Source organism: Pipistrellus hanaki, assembly GCF_964339955.1.
Source record: "Pipistrellus hanaki genome assembly, chromosome: 3".
NCBI classification, from domain to species: Eukaryota; Metazoa; Chordata; class Mammalia; order Chiroptera; family Vespertilionidae; genus Pipistrellus; species Pipistrellus hanaki.
The window spans coordinates 185,456,482-185,479,417 of NC_140505.1; the positions used below are offsets into that span (position 1 = coordinate 185,456,482).

General features: G+C 37.5%; 1 protein-coding gene across 1 annotated transcript in view; it reads right to left on the reverse strand.

The window, feature by feature from the left end:
- Positions 1-22,936, reverse strand: part of ENTHD1 (ENTH domain containing 1) — a gene marked incomplete at both ends in the record, with an annotated part of 70,998 nt that overhangs the window by 33,853 nt on the left and 14,209 nt on the right. Inside the window, one exon of the mRNA XM_084878302.1 lies at positions 8,826-8,944. Within this exon, the coding sequence (XP_084734428.1) occupies positions 8,826-8,944 (119 nt within the window). The remainder of the gene's footprint in view (positions 1-8,825; positions 8,945-22,936) is intronic.

Here is a 22,936-nt window from a genome sequence, read left to right on the forward strand (position 1 = left end):
CCAGTGCATAAAATTCATGCATGGGGGTGTGTCTCCCTCAGCCGAGCCTGCACCTTCTCCAATCTGGGATCCTACCTGGATTGGGCCTAAATGGGCAGTCAGACATCTCTCTCACAATCCAGGACTACTGGCTCCCAACTGCTCACCTTCCTGCCTTCCTGATTGCCCCTAACCACTTCTGCCTGCCAGCCTGATCACACCCAACCATTCCCCTGCCAGCCTGATTGCTGCTTAACTGCTCTCCTGGCAGCCTGGTCACCCCTAACTGCCCTCCCCTGCAGGCCTGGTCCCCACCCAACTGACCTTCCTTGCAGGCCCAGTAGCTCCCAACATCCCTCCTCTGCTTGCTGGTCACCCCTAACTGCCCTCCCCTGCTGGCCTGATTGCCCCCTACTGCCCTCCCTTGCAGGCCTGGACCCTCCCAACTGCTCTCCCCTGATGACCATCTTGTGTCCACATGGGAGCAGCCATCTTTGACCACATGAAGGCAGTCATCCTGTGTGTTGGAGTGGTGGTCAATTTGCATATTACTCTTTTATTAGACAGGATATTTTGGAGAGACAGAAACCACATTCACATAATTTTTAGTGCAGTATATTGTTATAATTGTTCTCTTTATAATGTTGTTATTAATCTGTTATTGTGCCTAATTATAAATTAAACTTTATCACAGGTATTAGAAAAAACAGTACATATGGGGTTCAATATTATCCTCAGTTTCAGGCATCCACTGGATCTTGGAGCATATCCCCCATGGGTTAAGGTGGAACAACTCCATCGGTATCTTTTTTGAAAGAAATATTCCATTGTATGAATATATCACAATTTTTTAAAATTCTTTATTATTTAAAGTATTATATATGTCTCCTTTTTCCCCCATTGACCTCTCCCCAGCCACTCCCACCCCCAGCTCATGCCCTCACCCCCCTAGTCTCTGTGTCCACTGGTTATGCTTATATGCATGCGTATAAGTCCTTTGGTTGATCTCTTATCCCCTCCCCCACCTTCCCCTACCTTCCCACTGAGGTTTGATGGTCCACTCGATGCTTCTCTGTCTCTGGATTTATTTTTGTTCATTAGTTTATGTTATTCATTATATTCCACAAATGAGTGAGATCATGTGATATTTATCTTTCTCTGACTAGCTTACTTTGCTTAGCATAATGCTCTCCATGTCCATCGATCCTGTTGCGAATCATAAAAGTTTTCTTTTTTACAGCAGCATAGTATTCCATTGTGTAGACATGCGTTTGTGTTTAATATATATATATATATATATATATATATATATATATATATATATATATATATAATTGATTTTTTTACAGAGAGGAAGGGAGAGGGATAGAGAGTTAGAAACATCAATGAGAGAGAAACATCAATCAGCTGCCTCCTGCACACCTCCTACTGGGGTTATGCCCACAACCAAGGCACATGCCCTAGACCGGAGTCGAACTTGGGACCTTTCAGTCCACAGCCAATGCTCTATCCACTGAGCCAAACCGATTAGAGCATGTACCACAGGTTTTTAATCCACTCATCTGTTGATGGGCATTTAGGCTGTTTCCAAATCTTAGCTATTATAAATTGTGCTGCTATGAATGGTGTTTCTGTTTTCTTGGGATATTCACAATTTTCAGTCCATTCTCCTATATATGGACATCTGAGTTATTTCCAAATTTCAGTTATTAAGAATAAAGCTCATTACTCCTGGATATTACTAGGTGTACCAGTTAATAATGCGAATTTTTTCAATAGATGGAGTTACACATAAGTTGATATATATGAGATTTGATATGTATGCTGTTTTGTTGTATTGAAAGCAAGCTTCAAAACTTCATATGTCAAATTTGCTGAAGGTGTTAACATCATAGATATTTTTACACTTAAAAATGTCGAATTTCGTGCCAAAAAAAGAGCATTTGCGGGAAGTTTTATCTGTTGGCCATTTGTATGTCTTCTAGGGAGAAGTGTCTATTTAGGTCCTCTGCCCACTTTTAATTGGATTGTTTGTTGGTGTTGAGTTGTATTGGTTCTTTATTTACTTTGACTATTAACCCCTTGTCAGAGCTGTTGTTTGTAAATATCTTCTCCCCTTCGGTTGGTTGCCCTTTGGTTTGTTGGCAGTTTCTTTTGCTGTGCAGAAGCCTTTTAGTTTGACACAGTCCAATTCATTTATTTTTGCCTTTGCTTTCCTTGCCTTATGAATTTGGGATCAAATTCATAAAAGCGTCTCTAAGAGCGATACGATGGCCACAACACAATATAATAATAGTGATATGTTATTTTAATGTATTGTTGTATTCAATTTGTATTCATAAGTTTAGTATCTATGTTTTCTTCTATATGATTTATTGTTTCAGGTATTATACTTAGGTCTTTGATCCTTTTTGAATTAATTTTTATACATGGGGACAGACTGTAATCTAATTTCATTCTTTTGCATGTGGTTTTCCAATTTTCTTAGCCCCATTTATTGAACAGGCTTTCTTTTCTCCATTATATGTTTTCTGTTCCTTTGTCAAAAATTATTTGCCTACATACATGTGGTTTTTATTTCTGGGTTCTCAGTTCTATTCCATTGGTCTGTGTGTCTGTTTTTCTGTCAATACCATGCTGCTTTGATTATTGTTGTTCTGTAGCATAATTTAAAGTCAGGTAGTGTGAGACCTTTGGCTTCATTCTTTTCCCTGAGAATTGCTTTGGCTATTCCAGGTCTTTTGTGGTTTCATACACATCTGATTTTTTTTTGGTTTATTTCTTTAAAAAATATCATTGAAATTTTGATGGGATTGCATTAAATCTGAATATTGCTTTGGTAATATGGACATTTTAACTATGTTGATTCTTCCAATCCATGAACGTGGAATATCTTCCAATTTCACTGTGTCTTTTACAATCTCTTTTTTGTAGTTTTCAGTACATAGGTCCTTCACATCCTTTGTTAAAAGTTGATACCTATGTATTTTATTCCGTTTGCAATTGCAAAAGGAATTTTTTCATTTATTTTTCTAATATTTCATTGTTAGTATATAGAAATGCAGTGGATTTATGAACACCGATTTTGTATCCTGCAACTTTACTGTATTTGTTTATTATTCCTAAAAGTTTTTGGGGGAGTCTTTAGGATTTTCTATAGAAAAAAAAATCATGTCATCTGCAAAAAAGTAACACTTTTACTTTTTCATTCCCAATTTGGATGGCTTTTGTTTCTTTCTCTTACCTAATTGCTCTGGCTAGGATATCCAGTACTATGTTGACTGAGAATAGTAAGGGTGGATATCCTTGGCTTGTTCCTGATTTTAGAAGAAAAGCTTTCAATTTTTCAACATTGAATATATTATGTTGAGGTACTTTCCTTCTATACCTATTTTATTGAATATTTGAATCACAAATGGATGTTGTAACTTACCAAATGCTTTTTCTGCATCTATTGATAAGCCCATATGGTTTTTATCCTTTGTTTTGTTAATGTAGTGTATTACATTTAATGATTTGCATATATTGAACCATCCTTGTGCTCCTGGAATGAACCCCGCCTTAATCGTGATTTATTATTTTTTAATGTATTATTGTATTCAATTTGCTAATATTTTGTGTTTCTGTCTGTTGTTTTTATTTGGTGTATTCCACAACTTATTCCTCTGCTTCCTCTTTTTTAAAGTTATGTATCTCAATTTTGTGTGTGTGTGGGGTGTGGGTGTGTGGTTACCATTAGGTTTATGAAAAAGAAAGTTTCATATATACAGTAGTCCTTTTTCTTTTTAATCTAACCTCCTTTGCAAATTCAGACTTTACCCTCACCCCTTTCATGTTTTTATTGTCACAAATTACCCCTGTTTATGCTGTTAAGTATGTTGATGATCTTATTTGTACAGCAAAAGTTTTAAATTGTGATGTCTTACATCATGTTTTTTCTTTTAGGGATTATGTTTTTGGCCAGCCCTACATCCAAAAGGGTTTTCTCCAATATATTTTTTTAAGTATTATACTTTTACATTTAAGTCTGTGATCCATTTGGAGTGAATTTTTGTTTAATTTCAAATTCATAGTTTTGCCCAAAAAATGTCCAACTGCTTGAATATAATTTATTGAAAATATTATCTTTAAATTTCTTTTGTCAAAAATCAGTTGGCCATATTTGTGTGGGTCTATTTCTTAGTTCTCTACTATGTTTCATTGACTTGAGTCTAGCCCTCCACCAACATAAAAAATCCCTATATGATTACCAACAGGGATTGGTTAAATAAATTAAGATTAATTTATATATCAAGAATACAGCAAAGTTAATATGCACTGATATAAAAATATGTCCACAACATGTAGGTTAGTGATAAAAGCATATTTTAAAACAATATGCATTGAACGATTGCATTTATTACTATAGGAAGTTGTGCAAGATATATTGCTTAGTTCAAAGCATGTTACAGAGCACTATACGGTGAATAAATACATTCAGGTAAAAGAAATGTAGGGACTCAGAAAATTTCTTCCCAAAATTCATAAAAAAAACAACCCTGCTAGTATAGTTGTCTCTTAGAAAAGGAACAGAAGGAATAGAGAGAAATAAGAAGAAACTGTTTTTTACTTTTTACCCTTCAATATTGTTTAATTTTTCAATAAGTATTATCTAATTTAAAAAGAATAAAAGCACAAACATAAAAATAAAACAGGATTCAACCATAAAGCAATGATGCAGTAAGTAAAGGGATAATAAATTAACATAACTAAAATAAGCATAATTTCCATTTTTCTAACAGCTTTGATGAGTTCAAATTTTTACAAATATAATAAGTGACATGCTAATAAACCCAAAGATAAAAACTGTTTATTCTTAATTTAGCAAAATAATAAATGAAGGCAGTAGGAAATAAATATTTATCTTCTATCACTAGCAATTTAGTAACTCACAAGGAGACTGAAAGCTTTGGTCACCTTTAATTTTGTGTGAGTCAATTCATAGCATCCCTATCTGTTGCTATGGGAACAACTGTGACTGAAAAAGTCATAGCCTCATTGTTGAATCTTCTCCAACAGGAAAAGGGGAAGGTTTTTTGAGGTGATGAAAAGCTACAAATGGCCTTATTAATTAGCAGACTTAATAAGAAAAATTCTGGACAGTATGCAAAGAGAAAGCACACTGTGTCTCACTGTCACACACGTAAAGGCTTTCCTTTACACAGGCAAGCACTGCTCTGCCTTTGAAAGCCATGTTCTATTATTGTTGTTAGATAATTCTTTCATTTATAGAAAGAAAATAGTTAAAGAGGTTTCTATTAAAGGTTTTTAAAAGATATTTTTAAGCACTCCTCATTGTGCCTAAGCAACCAACAATATCATTTCTTCCTCGTTCTCTACTAAGAACATGAGGGTTTTAATGTAGACGCAGTACATTTGGCAACAACAATTGGGTTTACTGTTTAGCACGATAGCTCTTGTCTTCTGCTTCAAGAGCAGGTTTCCGAAGAGGGCAATATAGGGCGGCATCAAATGTTCCTGACAGACATTAGGAGTTGCTTGTCAGTAGTAATGTTTTGAAAAAGGGAAATGGAGCTCCAGCTTTAAACTTCCTTTGAGGAAAAGAAACCGTATTTTTACTCATTGATATAAGATGTGGAATGATGTAAATCAATTACTGTACTTCCCTCTAAAGTAAGAAAAACAAATAATAATGAGAAGTTAATGACCGATACAAAAAAAGGCTAAGTAGCACTTTAGATCTCTGTTAGGCTCCGATGCATGTAAGATTATTCCAGTCAATTTTCTCCCTTAAAAGCCAGCAGCAACAGATAAATTGATCTCGAATTTAAAAATCATTTTGATTTAATGTCATATCTTTTAAGATAATCTAGACATTTTCAATCTATGGGCTATTATGCAATTAAGGAATAGTGAAATTTTAATGTTATGTACTTCTCAGAGCTGCCATAAATTCAGTGCCTAATTGGGTTGGGGAAAGGAGTTGGAAACAGAAGGTCAAGAAATAATTCCAATCTCCCTCGCAGGAGCTGTGGCAGCGAATACTAAACAAAGCACTCGGAGCAGGAGACCAAACAAGCCTCTTTCACAGGAAAGGAAGAGAAGGAAGTTACCACTGAAAGTCTACCATTCATTGATTTTATTTAAAAAAATGTGGCAACTAACAATTCAGTAATGAATAAAACTTAAAAAGGTCTTTAGTCTCAAGAAGCTTTCCTTCTGGTAGGAGAAACACATACCAAACAGAAAAACGAGTGAGTGAATAAGATAATTTCATATAGTCTTGAGTGGAACAGATTTCCAATCCAGATGGTTCTATCCGTTTGGCTCATGCTTTGGGGATACCTTCCTCCCCCAAACACACAGCGATGAGAGGGAAAATGCAAATGTGAAAATTAAGGACACAGTGATGGTCAAACACAAAATGAACATCTTCATGGCTGAGAGCTTCACAGAAACACATAAATGGTAAGGAGGTGGAAGCTGTGGACCTTTAGGGCTTTGGATCCAGAAAAGGGCAGAGAAAACAGGAGCTCCACTCTGAGGGGAGAAGTACAGATTTAAAGTGTCCATGTAAGACAGGAGTGCTGAGTGTGGGCTCACTACTGGAAATTATGCCGGGCACTGGGATCTCCCAGTCAATGAAGAAGCTGAAATAACCAGGCGTTAATCACCGCCTGGACAGACAGCCTCTTACAGTATTTACTCAGGTAGGTGAGAGCACACACACTGAACTTCACCAACAACTCATCCTCAGCACCACTGCTCTGAGAGCCAGATGGGGAACATCTTTGATATGAGCACAAGGAAGGAGCCCCAAGCTGCCAGTGGAAGTCCTGAGTGCGGATCTGTGACCCTAAGTGTCAGAAGGAAGCCAATGAAAAACTGTCAGGCAGGAAAGGACCGTAAGAACTCTCAGAAAGAAGAAAGATTAAACACTTGAGCCACTGGCTCTGGCCGGTGTGGCTCTGTTGGTTGGAGCATTGTCCTGTACAACAAAAGGTGGCGAGTTTGATTCCTGGTCAGGGCACATATCCTATTTTCAGGTTTGATCCCTGGCTGGGGCGCATAGTGGTGCAAGGGGGCCAATTGATGTTTTTTTCTCACATCTATGTTTCTCTCTCCCCCTTCCTCTTTCTTTAAAAAGCATATAATTGAGTGAGGATTGAAAAAAAACACACAAATTAAATAGAAATATTAAATATAAAATGTAAAAAGAGAATACTGAAATAGAGAACACAAATGGGATAAATAGTAGAATGGATATCGCTGAGAACAAATTAATAAACTGAAGGTCAGACTGAGGAACTTTAGAAGAAGAAAAAAAGAAAACAGCCCCTCTGGAAAACAGTTTGACAGTTTCTTACAAAACCAGCAATCATACCCTTGGATATTTATCCCAGAGATTTGAAAACTTTACATACAAAAACTATCCATAAATGTTCACTGCAGCTTTATTCATCAACAGCGTCTAACTGGAAGCACCCAAATGCCTCTTATTGGGTGAACAGTTGAATAAACTCTGATATAGCTACAAAATGGGGTGCTTTCAAAAATAAACAATAAAAAGGAATGAATTATTGAAACATGCGACAACCTGAATGGATCTCAAGAGCATTATGATGAGTGAAAAAAAATCTATCTCAAAAGGTTACATTTACATAGCATTCTAGAAATAACAAAACTATAGATGGAGAAAAGATCAGTGCTTGCCAGGGGGAGGTTGTGGAGGGTGAGATTGTAGCATAAGGGCATGAGGAACTTCTTTTGTGGGGACAGAACAGTCTGTATCTTCATTTTGGTGCTGGTTATACAAATCTATACTGAGAATAAAATTACAGAGAATGCACACACATACACACACACGGGGGTTAAAAAACTGAACACTGAATTGAAAACTGTAGTCTAGTTAGCTGTAACATGCCAATGTTCGTTTCCTAGTTCTGATATTGGGCTTCAGCTAGGTAAGATGTCGATATTGGAGTAGGTGGGGGAAGGATGCATGGAACTCCATACTATTTCTGCAACTTTCTGTAATATAATCATTTTATAACAAAATGTTTTTTAAAACTGAGTAGAGAATGATAAACTGTTCAAAGAATTAAATACTGTTTTTCCACAGAGATTCAAATAACATAAGATCCTATCTCACATGACACAGTAAAATTCTAGAGGGCATAAGGATTTCAACATTTAGGAAAAAAAGTACAAGATCTTTATTATAGTAGGATAAAAAAGATTTTTAAATGCACAAGCTATAAAGGGAAGCTGATCAGTTAAACTTATTCTTATTCAAAACGCTGTGTAACAAAAACAAAGTTTAAAGACAAACAGCTTCTCTTAGAACACAAGCTGAAAAAGGCAAGAAAACCCCCTCCCCCTGGAGCCTGCAGAAAGGAACACAGCTCTGCGGCCCCTTGACTTTATTTATTTTTATTTTATTTTATTTTATTTTATTTTATTTTATTTTTTATAAGGTAATCTTTTTTTTTAATATATTTTTTATTGATTTTTTACAGAGAGGAAGTGAGAGGGATAGAGAGTTAGAAACATTGATGAGAGAGAATCATCAATCAGCTGCCTCTTGCACACCCCCCATTGGGGATGTGCCCGCAACCAAGGTACATGCCCTTGACCGGAATTGAACCTGGGACCTTGCAGTCTGCAGGCCAACGCTCTAACCACTGAGCCAAACCGGTTTCGGCCGGACAACTTGACTTTAGCTCAGAGAGCATGCCAGCCTTCCAGGGTGCACAACGGTAAGAGAATGCGTTTGCGTTGACTGAAGGCACTAAGCTTGTGGTAGTTCTTTAGAGCAGCAATAGGAAACTACCACAGCAACTTACCTCTGAGGATTTCCACGCGTTGAGCTTGAGTGGTAGCGTCTCCTGGGACAACACAGTGTCCCCAGGCAGCTGGCTGTCCTGCCACTGCTCTTGTTTCCATCCAGCCTTGGGCGTGTTCTCTGTCAATGACATCAAGAGATTTCACTTTGGCAGAAATTTGTAATTTTTTTTGCATTACCTCGTGATTTTTAAAGCAATCACTTCTGAAGATCCATTTTGCCTACAAAATATATATATGATCCACCAATGGTTACCTATGAATAGTCATCACTTTAATATAGCCCTTTATAATAATGAATTGAGACAGATTTCAAAAATACAACTTCGATTCTAGCCCTTCCCTCATCAACAATTTTTATTTTATAGATTATGTGAAACATCTTTTTAATATAAAGCATAATATTATATAGAAAGAGTTTGAAAATGTGAAAATGATTCAAATGAAATTTTAGCAAAATAGGAATAATTATAATTATTCTAAGTAATGCTTTTTAAAACATATTTTTATTGATTTCATAGAGGAAGGGGGAGGGAGGGAGAGATAGAAACATCAATGATGAGAGAGAATCATTGATTGGCTGCCTCCTGCATGCCCCTCACTAGGGTTTGAGCCCAAACCTGAACTGGGGCAAATACCCTGATTAGGAATCAAACTGCAACCTCCTGGTTCATAGGCCAATGCTCAACCACTGAGCCACACCGGCCAGGCTCTAAGTAATATTTAAAAGAAGTTTATTACTGCTGTGTGAACTTCATATGTTTTAAGCAAAACTATCAAGAATGTATAGATTATTTGATAAGAACGAACTTTTAAACAAAGAATTTTAAAATTTAAACATAAAAGAATATGCCAATGAAAATAAAGATATTTCTGCTTATATATTTGTACTAAACTGAACATATTTGCAGTCTTCCTATCACTTCCTCCCTATGTTAACTGATATGTAAATCAAGTATTAGTACCAACTCTCTATCAGCATACTACTGGGTACATTAAAAAGTACAAGAAAGCTATTTCAAACTGGTGTACGCACATCACTGTGGATACGTGAATACTTCCCAAGGCCCAGGTGGGCCTACACCATTCTATAGGCATGAATACCCAGGTGCACAACTGCTGTGTATATTCTTTCCAAACACTGATCATTCTGATAATGCAACTGTGTGGAAGCATCAGGCTAGTTCTCTCCCCTTTCCCTTTCACAATCACTTTATGCCACTTTATAAAGACAGACATAATCTTAGCCTAATCTTATTATGGTACATCTTCCCTTAAGTGCAAACGTAAGAACCTTTAAGGCACCAAACAGCAGCAAAAAAGATGGAGATGGGGTCATCTCCTTTAATCAAGGCATGAAAAATGCAAAGTAGAGCCTCAGAGTCTTTCCTGTCAAAGTATAGCACAGGCAACAGGGAATTTTGGTCCATTCGGGGATGTTTGGGAATCAGATATATTACAGTATGGAGAAGTAGGACAGCTGACAAATTTCATTTAATATGGTTGTGATTTACACCTCCCAGCTATTGTCAAAGAGTGCATCATTCCTGAGAAAGAGTCCTATGGGAAGAAAGCAGAAAGCCTGGGAGACAGGGGCCCTCATTTCATCAACACATCACCCTGATGATAAGGCATGGCCATGCCTTGGCTTTCTACCTTAGGAAGAGAGCCTAGGATCGTGAATACAGCCAGAGTGATGTGTGTTTGCACCTTTATTTGAATAAAAAAGTAGTATATTTTATTTTAAAATATATGATTTGGTTGGTTGTTTTGACAGTAAAGTCTGGCTTTCCCAATTATGGTAAGTAATTTCCAAAAATTGAATGAACCAAACCCACACTTCTGAATAGTTGGTTAAAATATATTTAAAGCATATGACACATAAAATCATTTTCTCAAAAAATTCTTATATTGACAGATATATTGATAGAGTGTTTCCCTATTTCCCATGCATTCTGAGTATATTGTGTTAAGTGTAACACGTACAATTAATAGTCATTTGATAAATGTTAGTAAGGATTTTTTTTATTCTTAGAAACTGAAAAAGTAAATTATTCCTACTGACTGTTTAAACTGTTTAGTCTTTTTCTAAGAAGGATATTTCTAATCTTTTGCTTTCAACAACATGAAGAAAGACCTATTCAAGTTAAGAGTTGACAAGAGATGAAAAACGTTTTCATAATAAACCAATATATAATTTTTGGCATATTATTTGGAAGGTATTCATAAAATGACATTACCTAATAAAATACCTCCTATTCCTAAGAACAGTTTTGTGTGAACAAGTCTTCTCAGCATTTACATATATAGAAATGTAAAACAGAAATGGAATTCATGCTATTATTTCTAGCAATAGGTAATGTTCATACATAAATGAAAAGTTCCATATATCTCACAAAAACATGAATTTCCAATAAAATTGTATCCTTTATGTGTTTTTTAATTTTAAATATGTTTTTATTGATTTTAGAGGGGGAGAGGGAGAGAAACATCGATAGGCTACCCCCTGCACACCCCCTACTGGGGATCAAACCCACAAACCAGGCAGGTGCCCTGACCAGGATTTGAACTGGCAACCTCTCTGTGCATGGAACACTCAACCAACGGAGCCACACTGGCCATGGTAAGTATTTATAATACATTTATGTGGGTTTGATTTTGCCTGATTATGTACTAAAAATAATTGGAATGATAAAGCAATCTAGAAGAAATATTTCACCACTTAAAGCCCCTTATCAGAAAAAATTTAAAAATAATTTCAATTTATACCCATATTTGATTATTATATAAAAACTAGTAGTCCTGCACATGAATCCATGCACCAGTAGCTCTCTGCAGGGCCTGGCCGCTCCACCCTGCTGCTCAGAGGCCCATCTGCAGCCAGGTGTGGAATGCTTTCCTCGTTGCCGCGGTGATGAAGAAGCATTCAGCCAGGCTGCTCATGCTGCCTGCTCACCGCGGCCGCCCCCAACCTCCAAGGCTAGGGGGCTCTGGCAAGGCTCAGAGGACTGGACACTACCATCTTTATGATGGAGTGATGGTTAATTTGCATATTGCCCTTTTATTAGATAGGATTAAATACCAGAAGCCCAATGCATGAAGATCCGTGCTAGAATGGGCTGTCCTGTCCCTGGCTGCCAGCACTGCCTTTCCACTCTGGCCCAGCCCCTTTCCGCTCAGGCCCCGGAGCCACCTCTTTCCACTCCAGCCTTGCCTACCCACCTGCCCAGGGGCCCTGAGAGACCGGAGGTGGGGCAGAACACCTGTCATCGCCATGGAGACAACACAAGCATTCCACCCCAGTCAGTTGGTGCCTGTATATGCAAATTAACTGCCATCTTTGCTGGGTTGATTTGTATATCACTCCTGATTGGCTGGTGGCATAGCAGAAGTAGGTCAATTTACATGTTTGTCTATTATTAGGTAAGATTTTATGCTTGATTTTCCTTTCAAGGATAAAAATACTTTCTATTTAGGATAAAATTCTGGGAAGGATATGGAAGAATAAAAATATGACTTCAAGTAGAAAAGGGAATAATGTAAAATTTCCAACAGTTAAAGAGGACTTTATGTATTTTTTTCAAATGAATGACTATAAGTATCAATCACAATAGCATTTAGATTTCTTTAGTTACATTTAAAAGTCTCATGTGATAGTTTTTGTTTTGTTTCCTTTTATCTTCAATGTCAATATTTTTAATGACATCCTTTGTGCTTATTTATACTTATGATAATATTTAACACTTCAACTTAAAACTGTGTAAAGAGGCATGTAATTTTTCAAAATAATTTTAGGGATTATGCAAGAAAAAATAGCTTGAAAAGCAATGATATAAAACAATGGATTGTCCTTGCCTTCAAAAAGTTTTAGCCTGACTAGAAAGGTAAGTTTAACGTACAGACTTATGGAAACAATTAAAGGAGAATAATTATATGCCAAACTTCTTTAAATTAACTAACTTTAGGACTAGACATGGAGGGGAAAAAACTACAATGTATACCAGAGTAATAAGAAAGAGCCTTAAATAGGAAGTAAAATTTGAATAAGTTTTGAAGGATGGCTAGATTTCTGATAAATGTGGACAGGGAAATTATTCCAAGCAGTGGGCTTACATGAGCAAAAAAAGCAAGTATGGTGTATTCCAAGCACATCAAACTTGTGGCCGGCTAAATGAGGCATGTGGCCCGCCAGCCGCGAGTTTGACATGCTTGGTGTATATCAAAGATACTAAAGAAAGAAATAAAGCCGAAGCTGGTTTGGCTCAGTGGTAGAGCGTCGGTCTGCGGACTGAAGGGTCCTGGGTTCGATTCCGGTCAAGGGCATGTACCTTGGTTGCGGGCACATCCCCGGTGGGGGGTGTGCAAGAGGCAGCAGGTCGATGTTTCTAGCTCTCTATCTCTCTCCCTTCCTCTCTGTAAAAAATCAATAAAATATATATTTTTTAAAAAAATAAAGAAATAAGAACTTTTCATTTGCATTTCTAGCTTTGCATTTTCTTATAAATTCACATGAAAATGAATAATTAAAATGATTTTATTTTGGGATTGGAGATTTTGTGATTGGAGTTTATTTTGGGATTGGAGATTTTAGAATTAGTGCTGGCAAACAGTAGGTTTGAGGCTTAGATCATCTATGTTTTTTCATGTGATTTAATCAGAAATTATATCATCACTCTTAGAGGATTCAGCAACAAAATCATCATTGAAATGATAATGACCTAGATTTCAGACATCATAGTATTAATAGATTTAAAAAATTTTTAGGAAGTCAATGTTAAAGTGTGAGGAAACTGAAGAATAGTTAAGAATTGTGAAAGAACAAATATCTTGCATATTAGGAGATACATTTTAGCCTAGAGTAGCTAAAATGTTACATACATATATTAACTAATCTTACAGGGGCAAGAAGGAAGACAGTTATAAAAGAGTGAGTCCATGGAAACTCATTTAGAAATTTTTTAGAATCAAACAGCATAACACTGAAAGCGAGGTGTGTTTAATGAAATAAGATCATTTCTGGATTTCACAAGCAAATGGGAAGGGATAACACACATTTAGTTCCTTGTAAAATAAAGTCCCTATGGTATCATAAGCTATTTATCAACTGACATTGTGAACTCACATGCCCAGGAGGACCAGTATGTGAATGAGAAACCTCAAAGCAAAAAGTGAAGATGCTACAGGAAATGATGCTAGTGAGTCATCGAAGATGAGTGCTTAGATACCAAGGCCGTAGGTACTTTGTAGAAACTATCTAGATAGAAGCTGTAGATCTCCTTGAGCCTGTACCCTCAGATAATACCACAAAGCAGAACTGGTAGGCCCTGTGATGCTTCTTAGATGAGATATCAAACTGACAGTCAAGCTATCAGACATTAACCATGCAACAGCACATCTTGGTAATGAAATGTTCCATAAATTGAACAAATTCCCAAATTGTTCCATTTATTCTTTAGCATATAATAAATATTGTTGCTATGTATTGACAGAGTCCTTTCAGGTATAATTTAAGTAAATTAGTCATTTACTTAACAAAATTAATTTTTAAGAATAAAAACATTTTTAATTTTAAATAACAAACAAATCCATCACAGAGAACAGTCAGGGAGGACATATATGCACAGCCCACGGACAAAGACAATAGTGTAGTGAGGGCCAGGGGTTCGGGGGAGGGGCAGGGACCAGGTGGAGGTGGGCAAAGAGGAGGTCGGGGGAACAGGAGACATCTGTAATAGTGTCAACAATTAAAAAAAAGAAAAAGAAAATAGTCAGTGGGCTAATGAAGAACTGATAAGATATAAAAGTCTCATAGTGATTAAATTTCTATTTAACCTTTATAGAATGAGTTCGGAACCTTAACAATTTTGCTGTCTTATGCTTTAGTATCTTCAAGTAATTGATATTTGTCCTAATTTCTGAAAATGTCATTTTATAATAATTTAAACTTGCAGAAAAATTGTAAGAATAGTATAAGGAACTCCCATATACTCCTCGTCCTGAGATTCACCTACTGTTAATATTTTGCCCCATTTGCTTTATAATTCTCTTTCTTCACTTAGGTACACATATTATGATAATCCTATAATTTGAATCTTGAATAAAAGCCATTGTGCTAGGTTGGATTCTCCAAGAAACAGACCCCATGGCTCAGGTTGGTGTGAGGGAGATTTGCTAGAGAATGCTCTTGAAAACAATCTTTAAAAAAAAAAAATAGTAGCAAATATTTATTAACTTATTATGGGCCATGCACTGTGCTAAGCTCTTTATATGTTAACTAGAGGCCTGATGCACAAAATCTGTCACTTGTGGGGAGGGTCTCTCAGCCCAGAGGGACAGGCCAGGCTGAGGGACCCCTCCGGTACACAATTGGGTCCATGGAGGTTTGCAGGAGGTTGTTCAGGCAGGGAGGGACTGCAGGAGGGCTCCAGTACGTGTCCGGCCTGTCTCACTCTGTCCCGACTGGCTGGACCCCAGCAGCAAGCTAACCTACCAACGGAGCATCTGCCCCCTGGTGGTCAGTGCACATCATAGCTAGTGGTTGAGCGGCCTTAGCATATCATGCATCAGGCCATGGATTTGTGCACATTGAAAGGAAATTAATTAGAAGTTGGCTGGTGGGGTTGGCTGGTGGGGCCGGACACACCCTGGAGCCAATTTCCCACAGTCCCTCCCCAGCTGGCAGCACCTGGGACAGCACTGGGGCTCAATGGAGTGAGAGGAGTTCCTCCAGCAGGTGGGATCCTTCAGCCTGGCCTGTCGGATCAGGCTGAAACCAGCAGTCCGACATCCCCTGAGGGTTTCCAGAGTGCAAGAGGACACTCTACAAAGTTGCTGTTGCTCAGCAGCTCCTTCATTGAGCATCTGCCCCCTGGTGGTCAGTGCACATCATACCTGCCAGCCGGTCACTTAGCCTTTTATATATACAGATTACACTTTTTGATTGGTTGAATGGCCAACCGGACAACTGGACACTTAGCATATTAGGTTTTGTTTTTTTGTGCTTAGGAGAATTTATTGAGATTTCCTTAGTGAATGGATATATATTTCTGTAAATGTTTCACAAATTCTTCCTGGAGGCATTTGTAATATTTTCTTTCCCAATGTGACACAAGTCCAATTTATTATCAAAATCTGTCAAATCTACAAAAAATTTATTTTACATCAACCTCACTGTCTCCAACTTCACTGCCTCCTCTTCCCTCGCATATTAGGTTTTTATTATATAGGATAATCATAACAGTTTGCTGTAATTATCTTCACTTTACAAATGAGGAAACTGAGGCATAGAGGTTTATATACCTGTTGGCCATACAGCTGGTAAGTGGTGGAGCCAAGATGCTAAACCAGGCCACTCAATTTCAAAACCCCTTACTGTGTCAATACCCTCCCAGCTAAAGACCACCAGGGACACCTGTCGTTGAACAAGTTGGGTTTATGACTCATTACAGAGAGGGAGAAATAGCAGCATGGGGAAATGTGGGTGTCTCAATAAGAAGGTGTTAGAAAGGACTTATGAAGACCTGGCTTCATGTTAGGTGACTTGGGGGAGGAGTTAAGGAAGTAAGACTTTTCTCTGAACTAGATGCTATCAGGAAATAGGGGTAATTCTTAATAAATTTTATGAAGGAAGAGGAAGATTAGAGAGTTGGGTGGTAAAGCAGCAGCAGTCCCATGTTAGCAGGATAAAGACATAGGAAATAGGTAAAAGAGTCAATTGGATTCCAGAGTGGACCAGAGTGGAAAGTCTTTGTGGAGTGGGGGAGGCAGGATGGGGCCAGGGAGAAACTGAACTCAGCAGTTGCCACAGAGGAACTAGTCACTCTCCTAACAGGGGTTTTGAGGCTGGAATGGCTCTTCACGGTTGTCCTACTTTGAAGCAGGGGGCTGCCACAGCTGTCGGCCTTTGGAGGCAGGCTCCCTCAGGAAGTGGGTGTGACCTTGGGCAAAGCTGTTGGGAACGCCCAGAGCAGGACTCTGCTGAGAGCCGTGAGCCACCAACCCTCCCAGGAGGAATGAGTGCCTTGATCTTGAAGCAGGGGTCTGGGGGCCCCACAGCAGCCAGGACAGTCACATTCCTTCTGAGAAATGCTACAGAGGGACAGGACACAGAGTGTGACTACTGTACATCTTTTCTGAAAGGTGAATTTTGACATTAGTGAGAAATTTGGAAAAACAAAAAAGGAAAAGGAAAACAGAGAAGGGATAAAGGATAAAAAAGCAGAGATGTTTAAGCAGATTTTTGATTTTGAAATAGGTAAATAAGAAAAGGTGAAAAGGACAAACTTTTGTTGCAGGAGATCTTAAAATGGGATTAAAGCAATTTTATTTCCGTGTTTTGCTAACAATAGCATATGAAATTTGAGACACTGCCTGTAGTCCTTACTTAAGAATAATGGGGAACGGGAAACCCCACCAACTGTTAAATGCTCAGCTCTGGGCCAGGAGCAATAAGCAGTCACTACAGAAGCAAGTTTAAATAGTCATCGGCTGGCTCCTGGGCTAAGATAACAGATTGAAATGGCAGCACGGAATGTCCATCACCCAATAATGAAATGTGTCTTTTTAAGATAAAACTAATAAAAATGTGTAACAGCAATCTAACACAGAAACAGATACAATAAACGTAACTTTTAAAAGAAAAAATGAAGATAACTGGTGGCCATGAAAAGAAGCAGGATCTAAGACAACCCTTCTTCCGCGAAGGTGGCAGTGATGAGCTGACAAGATTCTAAGATTTCTCACCAACATACGAATGTCTAGAAAAGGGGGACCGAGTGAACAGTACCTCTCCCCTCTTCTGACTGAGAAGAGTGGAAATGGCTAATGAAAAGATGGGTGTGGCAGTGAGTCAATAAGGTGCTGACGTTTAACTGGACGTGAGTCCACGGTTTCACACTGAGTTGGTAGATTAGCTGAAGCTTTCTTCTTGCAGAGACATCTCCCTAGTCCAGTGGTCAGCAAACTCATTAGTCCACAGAGCCAAATATCAACAGGACAACGATTGAAATTTCTTTTGAGAGCCAAAATTTTTAACCTTAAACTTCTTCTAACGCCACTTCTTCAAAATAGACTCGCCCAAGCGGTGGTATTTTGTGGAAGAGCCACACTCAAGGGGCCAAAGAGCCGCAGTTTGCTGACCACGGCCCTAGCCCATGGGAACAGGGTACATTTCCCAACTAGACAGAATGAACAGGATCTTGTACAAGACTCAAGATAGAGCAGACTCCGGGTATTCTAAACAAGACTGCAAAGGGCCTAATGCGGGCTCCCATTCCTCTTGCGGCAGGAGAGTGGGTAAAGTAACGGCCTACGAACTGCAAGTTGGTGGAGAAAACAAACCAGTCTCAGAGATGGTGAGAAGAGTCAAGAAATCACTAAGTGAATCTGAGCTAATAACTGCCAAAGCTTATTGTGCTGCACCTGTGTTAGCCCATTTAGGTCTTACAACCACTCTAAAATAGGAACTGTGTTGTCTCCATTTTACAGAAAATGAAACTGCAGCATGTAACATGTCCAAAGTCACACAAGTCACAGAATCTGAATCGGGATTCCAATCCAGGCAGTATGGCCCAGGGCCTGAGCCCTTAACCATTCCTCTCCACTGCCCTCAAAACAGTGCCTCGTCAGACTGCCACAGCACAAGCAAGATACCAAGGAATGGCCTGGCATAAACCCAACATGTTATAGGAGATAAGAGGAAAGAGAAGAGGAGAAGGAATGGAGAGAGAAGCAAGAAGAAGGAGAGAAAGGAAGAAAGTATGCAAAAAAAAAAAAAAAAAAAAGATTGTAAATATAGCTCAAGGAACAGAAGGAAATTCCTCACAAATGGCATTAGATGTTTTTTACAGTTATGGTGAATTTGATACTTTCACTTGTAATTATTTGTTGCTACTATATAACAACAAAGTTGAACATTTAAAAAAAAATGTTTCTTGGCTTTACATGTTTTCTCTCTTTTTTTTTAAAGGATGCTTTCCATGTCTCCTTCCTATTTTTCAGTCCGACTCTCCTTTTCTTATTTGTAGGAATCCTATACATAGTCTGGGTACTAAAACTTTGTTAGTTATTTGTACTGAAAATATTTTCTCCTAGTTTCTGTCTTTTTCTCTTTTTTTATGGCATTTCTATGAAGAGAAAATTCTTAAATTTAGTATATTTTTTACTTTTTAAAGCTGTCAAAAATTATTACAACTTAGTGGCTTAAAACCATGCCTATTTCTCATGTTACAGTTCTGAGGTCAAAGGTCTAGGCAAGCTGGCTGGGTTCTCTGCTTCATGTCTCACAGGTCAAAATCAAGGTGTTCTTTAGCTTAGATGGACTCCCATCTGGAGACTCTGGAGAAGAATCCACTTCCAAGATGATTTGGTTGTTGACAGAATTTAGTGTTCCTTGTGATTGTAGAACTGAAGTCCCCATTTCCTTGCTGGCCAGCAACCAAGAGTCCAGTCCCTCTGGTCTTCTAGAAGCTACTTGCATTCCTTAGCACTCCATCTCCAAGTGACTAAGAGTGCATCAGATCCTCACCCAGCCCCTCTGCCTTCCTCTTCTTCCACTAGCTGAGAAAACAGCTTTTAATGGTTTGAGTGGTTAGATTAAGCCCGTCCAGATACTCCTTTTTGGCATATAATGTAACATAATCATGAGAGTGATAATTCAGCATGCTCACAATTACACCCACACTTGCCTTATATAAAGGCAAGGGTCACTGAGGCTTATCACATCAGTCAAATTTAGAAATGCTGTAAAAAATGTTTGTACTTTTTTTGTTATGTTTAAGAAATCTGACTCTATCTTAATGTAAAAAAAAGATATTCTCCTACATTTTCTTCTAAACATTTTTAAAGTTTTGTTTTTTCACTTTTAAGTCATTCATTAGTCTAGAATTTGTTTTTGTGCAGGGTATGAGGTAGAGACCTAATTTCATTTTTTTCAATATGGACAAATAATTGCCCAGGTAGTTCATCTTTTCCCATGCCAGTGAAATGCCACCTATGTTATGTGCATGGGTGCACAGCTGCACAGTCCACATCCTGGGCTCTACCTGCTTCAAGACCGGGACTTTAGCTGTCATGATGCCTAATGTCATGATGTCTTGCTATCTAGAAAGGCAAGTTCTCATCTATTTTTCTTTAGGAATGTTTGGATATTTTTGACCTTTTTATTCTTGTAGTCAAATTTTAGAATCAGTCCATAAATTCTTCTTTAAAAATCATTTTTGGATTTTGATTGCAATTGCACTGAATCAGTGGTTCTCAACTGGGAACAATTTTGGACCCCAGGGGACATGTGACAATGTCTGCAGACATTTTTAGTTCTCACAACAGAAGGGATGTGTCTAATAATATCTAGGCAGGGAGAATGCTAAACATCCTATACTGCACAGGACAGCCTTTAAAATAAAGAATTATCTGGCTTAAAATGTCCACAGCACCAAGTTTAAGAAACCCTCCTCTAAAACTTTTATATTTGTAGATAACTGATATTTATGTTTCTGAGGATTTCAATAGACAAACATAAATATCTTCCCTTTTATCGATATATAGGTACTTTTCAATGTATTTAAATTGTCCTAATTTTCAGTGTACATATCTTGAACATCTTTTACAAGTTTTATCCCTAAGTAGATCATGACTTTTTGCTATTATATTATTTTTTAAATTATGTTTATTGTTTGATGAAACACAGAAATATAACTTGATTTATATATATTTTGATCTTATAGCTAGACATCTTGCTAAAGTTCAGTATTTCTTTTTTTAAATTTTATTTCGATATTATTTTTGTATTAGTTCAGGTATATAGTATAGTGGTTAGACAATCATTTACTTTACAAAGTATTCTCCCTGATATTTCCAGTACCTGCCTGGCACCACCCAATTATTATAGTATTATTGACTATATTCCCTATGCTGTACTTTAAATCCCCATGACTATTTTGTAACTACCAACTTACCTCTGAAAAATAATTTTTTAATACTCACCCAAGGATATGTTTTTAAAAAAATCGATTTTAGAGAAAGGAAGAGAAAGAGAGAGAAACATCAATCGATACACTCCTCTCCCCTCCCCCCTCACAACACACCACAAATGGGGATTGAGCCTGCAACCTAGGTATGTGCCCTGACCAGGAATCAAACCCGTAACCTTTTGGTGTAAAGGATGATGTTCCAACCAACTGAGCCACCTGACCAGGGTGATAGTTTATTAATATATTTGGACTTATCTCTACTATATTAGTTTTTTTTAAAATTTCCATTTGTCCCACTTTTTGGCCTGCATAATATTTTTTCCTCATTTCATTTTTTTCTCACTGCTTTGGAATTTATGCACTCTATACTCTTCTTTTAGCATTTACCCTTGAAAGTTTATTATGCAAATTTACCTTTAAAAATAATATTCTTACCCTTCTCTAAAAAATTACGAGGACCTTAGTACACTATGATTCACAGACCCACTTCCAACTTCATACATGGCTATTCACTATTTTAGCTGCCTTTATAAAAAACTCAAAAATGAGACATTATTTTATATAGAAAGTGTTTGTTTTAATTTATGTACATGTTTACTAGTGATGTCTCCAATTTTTCTTCTGGAATAATTTTCCTTCTTTTTAAAGTATATCCTTTAATGTAGATCTCTGGTGGTAAACTCTCAGTTTTTGTGTTTATCTGTAAATTATTATTTCACTTGCATCTTTGAATGATAGTTTTGCTGGTACACAATTATAGGCTATTATTTTCTCTCAGCACTTTGAAAATAGAGCTGTAGCTGATGAGTTTATAGTAACTGTCATTCCTCTGTATCTCTATGTCTCATTATTGCTTTCATATTTCCATTTACTTTGGACATATCTTCTAGTTCACTAAATTAAATTTTTAAAATTTCATTGGTATTTCTCATTTCTGTAAGTTCCCATTTTTCAAATTCATACAGTCATTCCTAATAATCTTTTTTATGAAATAAAAGTTTTAATTTTTAGGAGTCTGGTTGAGCTCAAAGAGCTAGGCTATGACAGATATAACTGGCATTTAAATAACTGGATTAATTTAGAGAAGGGCAAATCAGTTTTGATGGTTGTGCTTCAGTGTATATATTTCTCTTTTACTTTATTTTTTAGAGCAGTTTTAGGTTTACCACAAAATTGAGAAATACAAAGATTCCCCATATACCCAGTGCCCTATATGTGTAGTGCCTTCCCCATTATCAACTTTGCATACGTCCTTTATTTATTTAAATACATAGCTATTCTACATCAAGCATCTGACCTTCTTAGTATATACAGTCTTTGGAAAACTAAATATGCTCTTCGCTAATTACTTTTCCGGTGTTTGGCTATTTGGATTGTGAGCTCATTGTCTAATTTTAATTGGTGGGAATCCTGTGAACCTAACTTGTAAATTGAGCAGGCTTTCTTCTTGCAGAGACACTGCCCAGAATCAGCTTGGACCCTCTTTTTAAAAATATTTTTATTGATTGTTAGAGAGAGAGAAAGGGAGAAGAGGAAAGAGAAAAGGGAGGGAGGAAGGGAGGGGAAACATTGATCTGTTTCTTCCTACACGCATCCCAACTGAGGATCGAACATGCAAACTGGCCATGTGCCCTTCCTGGGAATACATAGAATCAGAGACCTTTCGGTGCACAGGATGATGCTCAACCAACTGAGCCACACCAACCAGGGCCTCTCATGACCGTGTGGGGGCAGCATAGTAATCCCTGGCTTCCCCTCCCAATTCTCAAGGCAGGCCCCAAACTCACTTTCTTAACTGCCGACAATTGATCTTAAGCAACTCAACTCCTATAGTCAGTTCCAAAGGCACTAGCTTGAAGTCACTCTGACCCCAGATCACATGTCCTGTTCTTATTCTGCTTATTAAATTAATTAATTAAATTTAATTTTTGGAAGGAGACTCTTACAGACTTCCCATACCTCTGGTGAAGCCAGAACTTTCTCAAATGGTGTATCATTTCCAGTCTTTGGTTACTGTGCAATAAATGGACTTCCTGGAGCTCCTAGTAAGTCTTATTGCCAGAAGTAGACCCGAATTAATTTTTTAGTAAAAATGGCATCTAGTATAATTCTATTTTTATAAAAACGATTTCTTTTTAGTTACA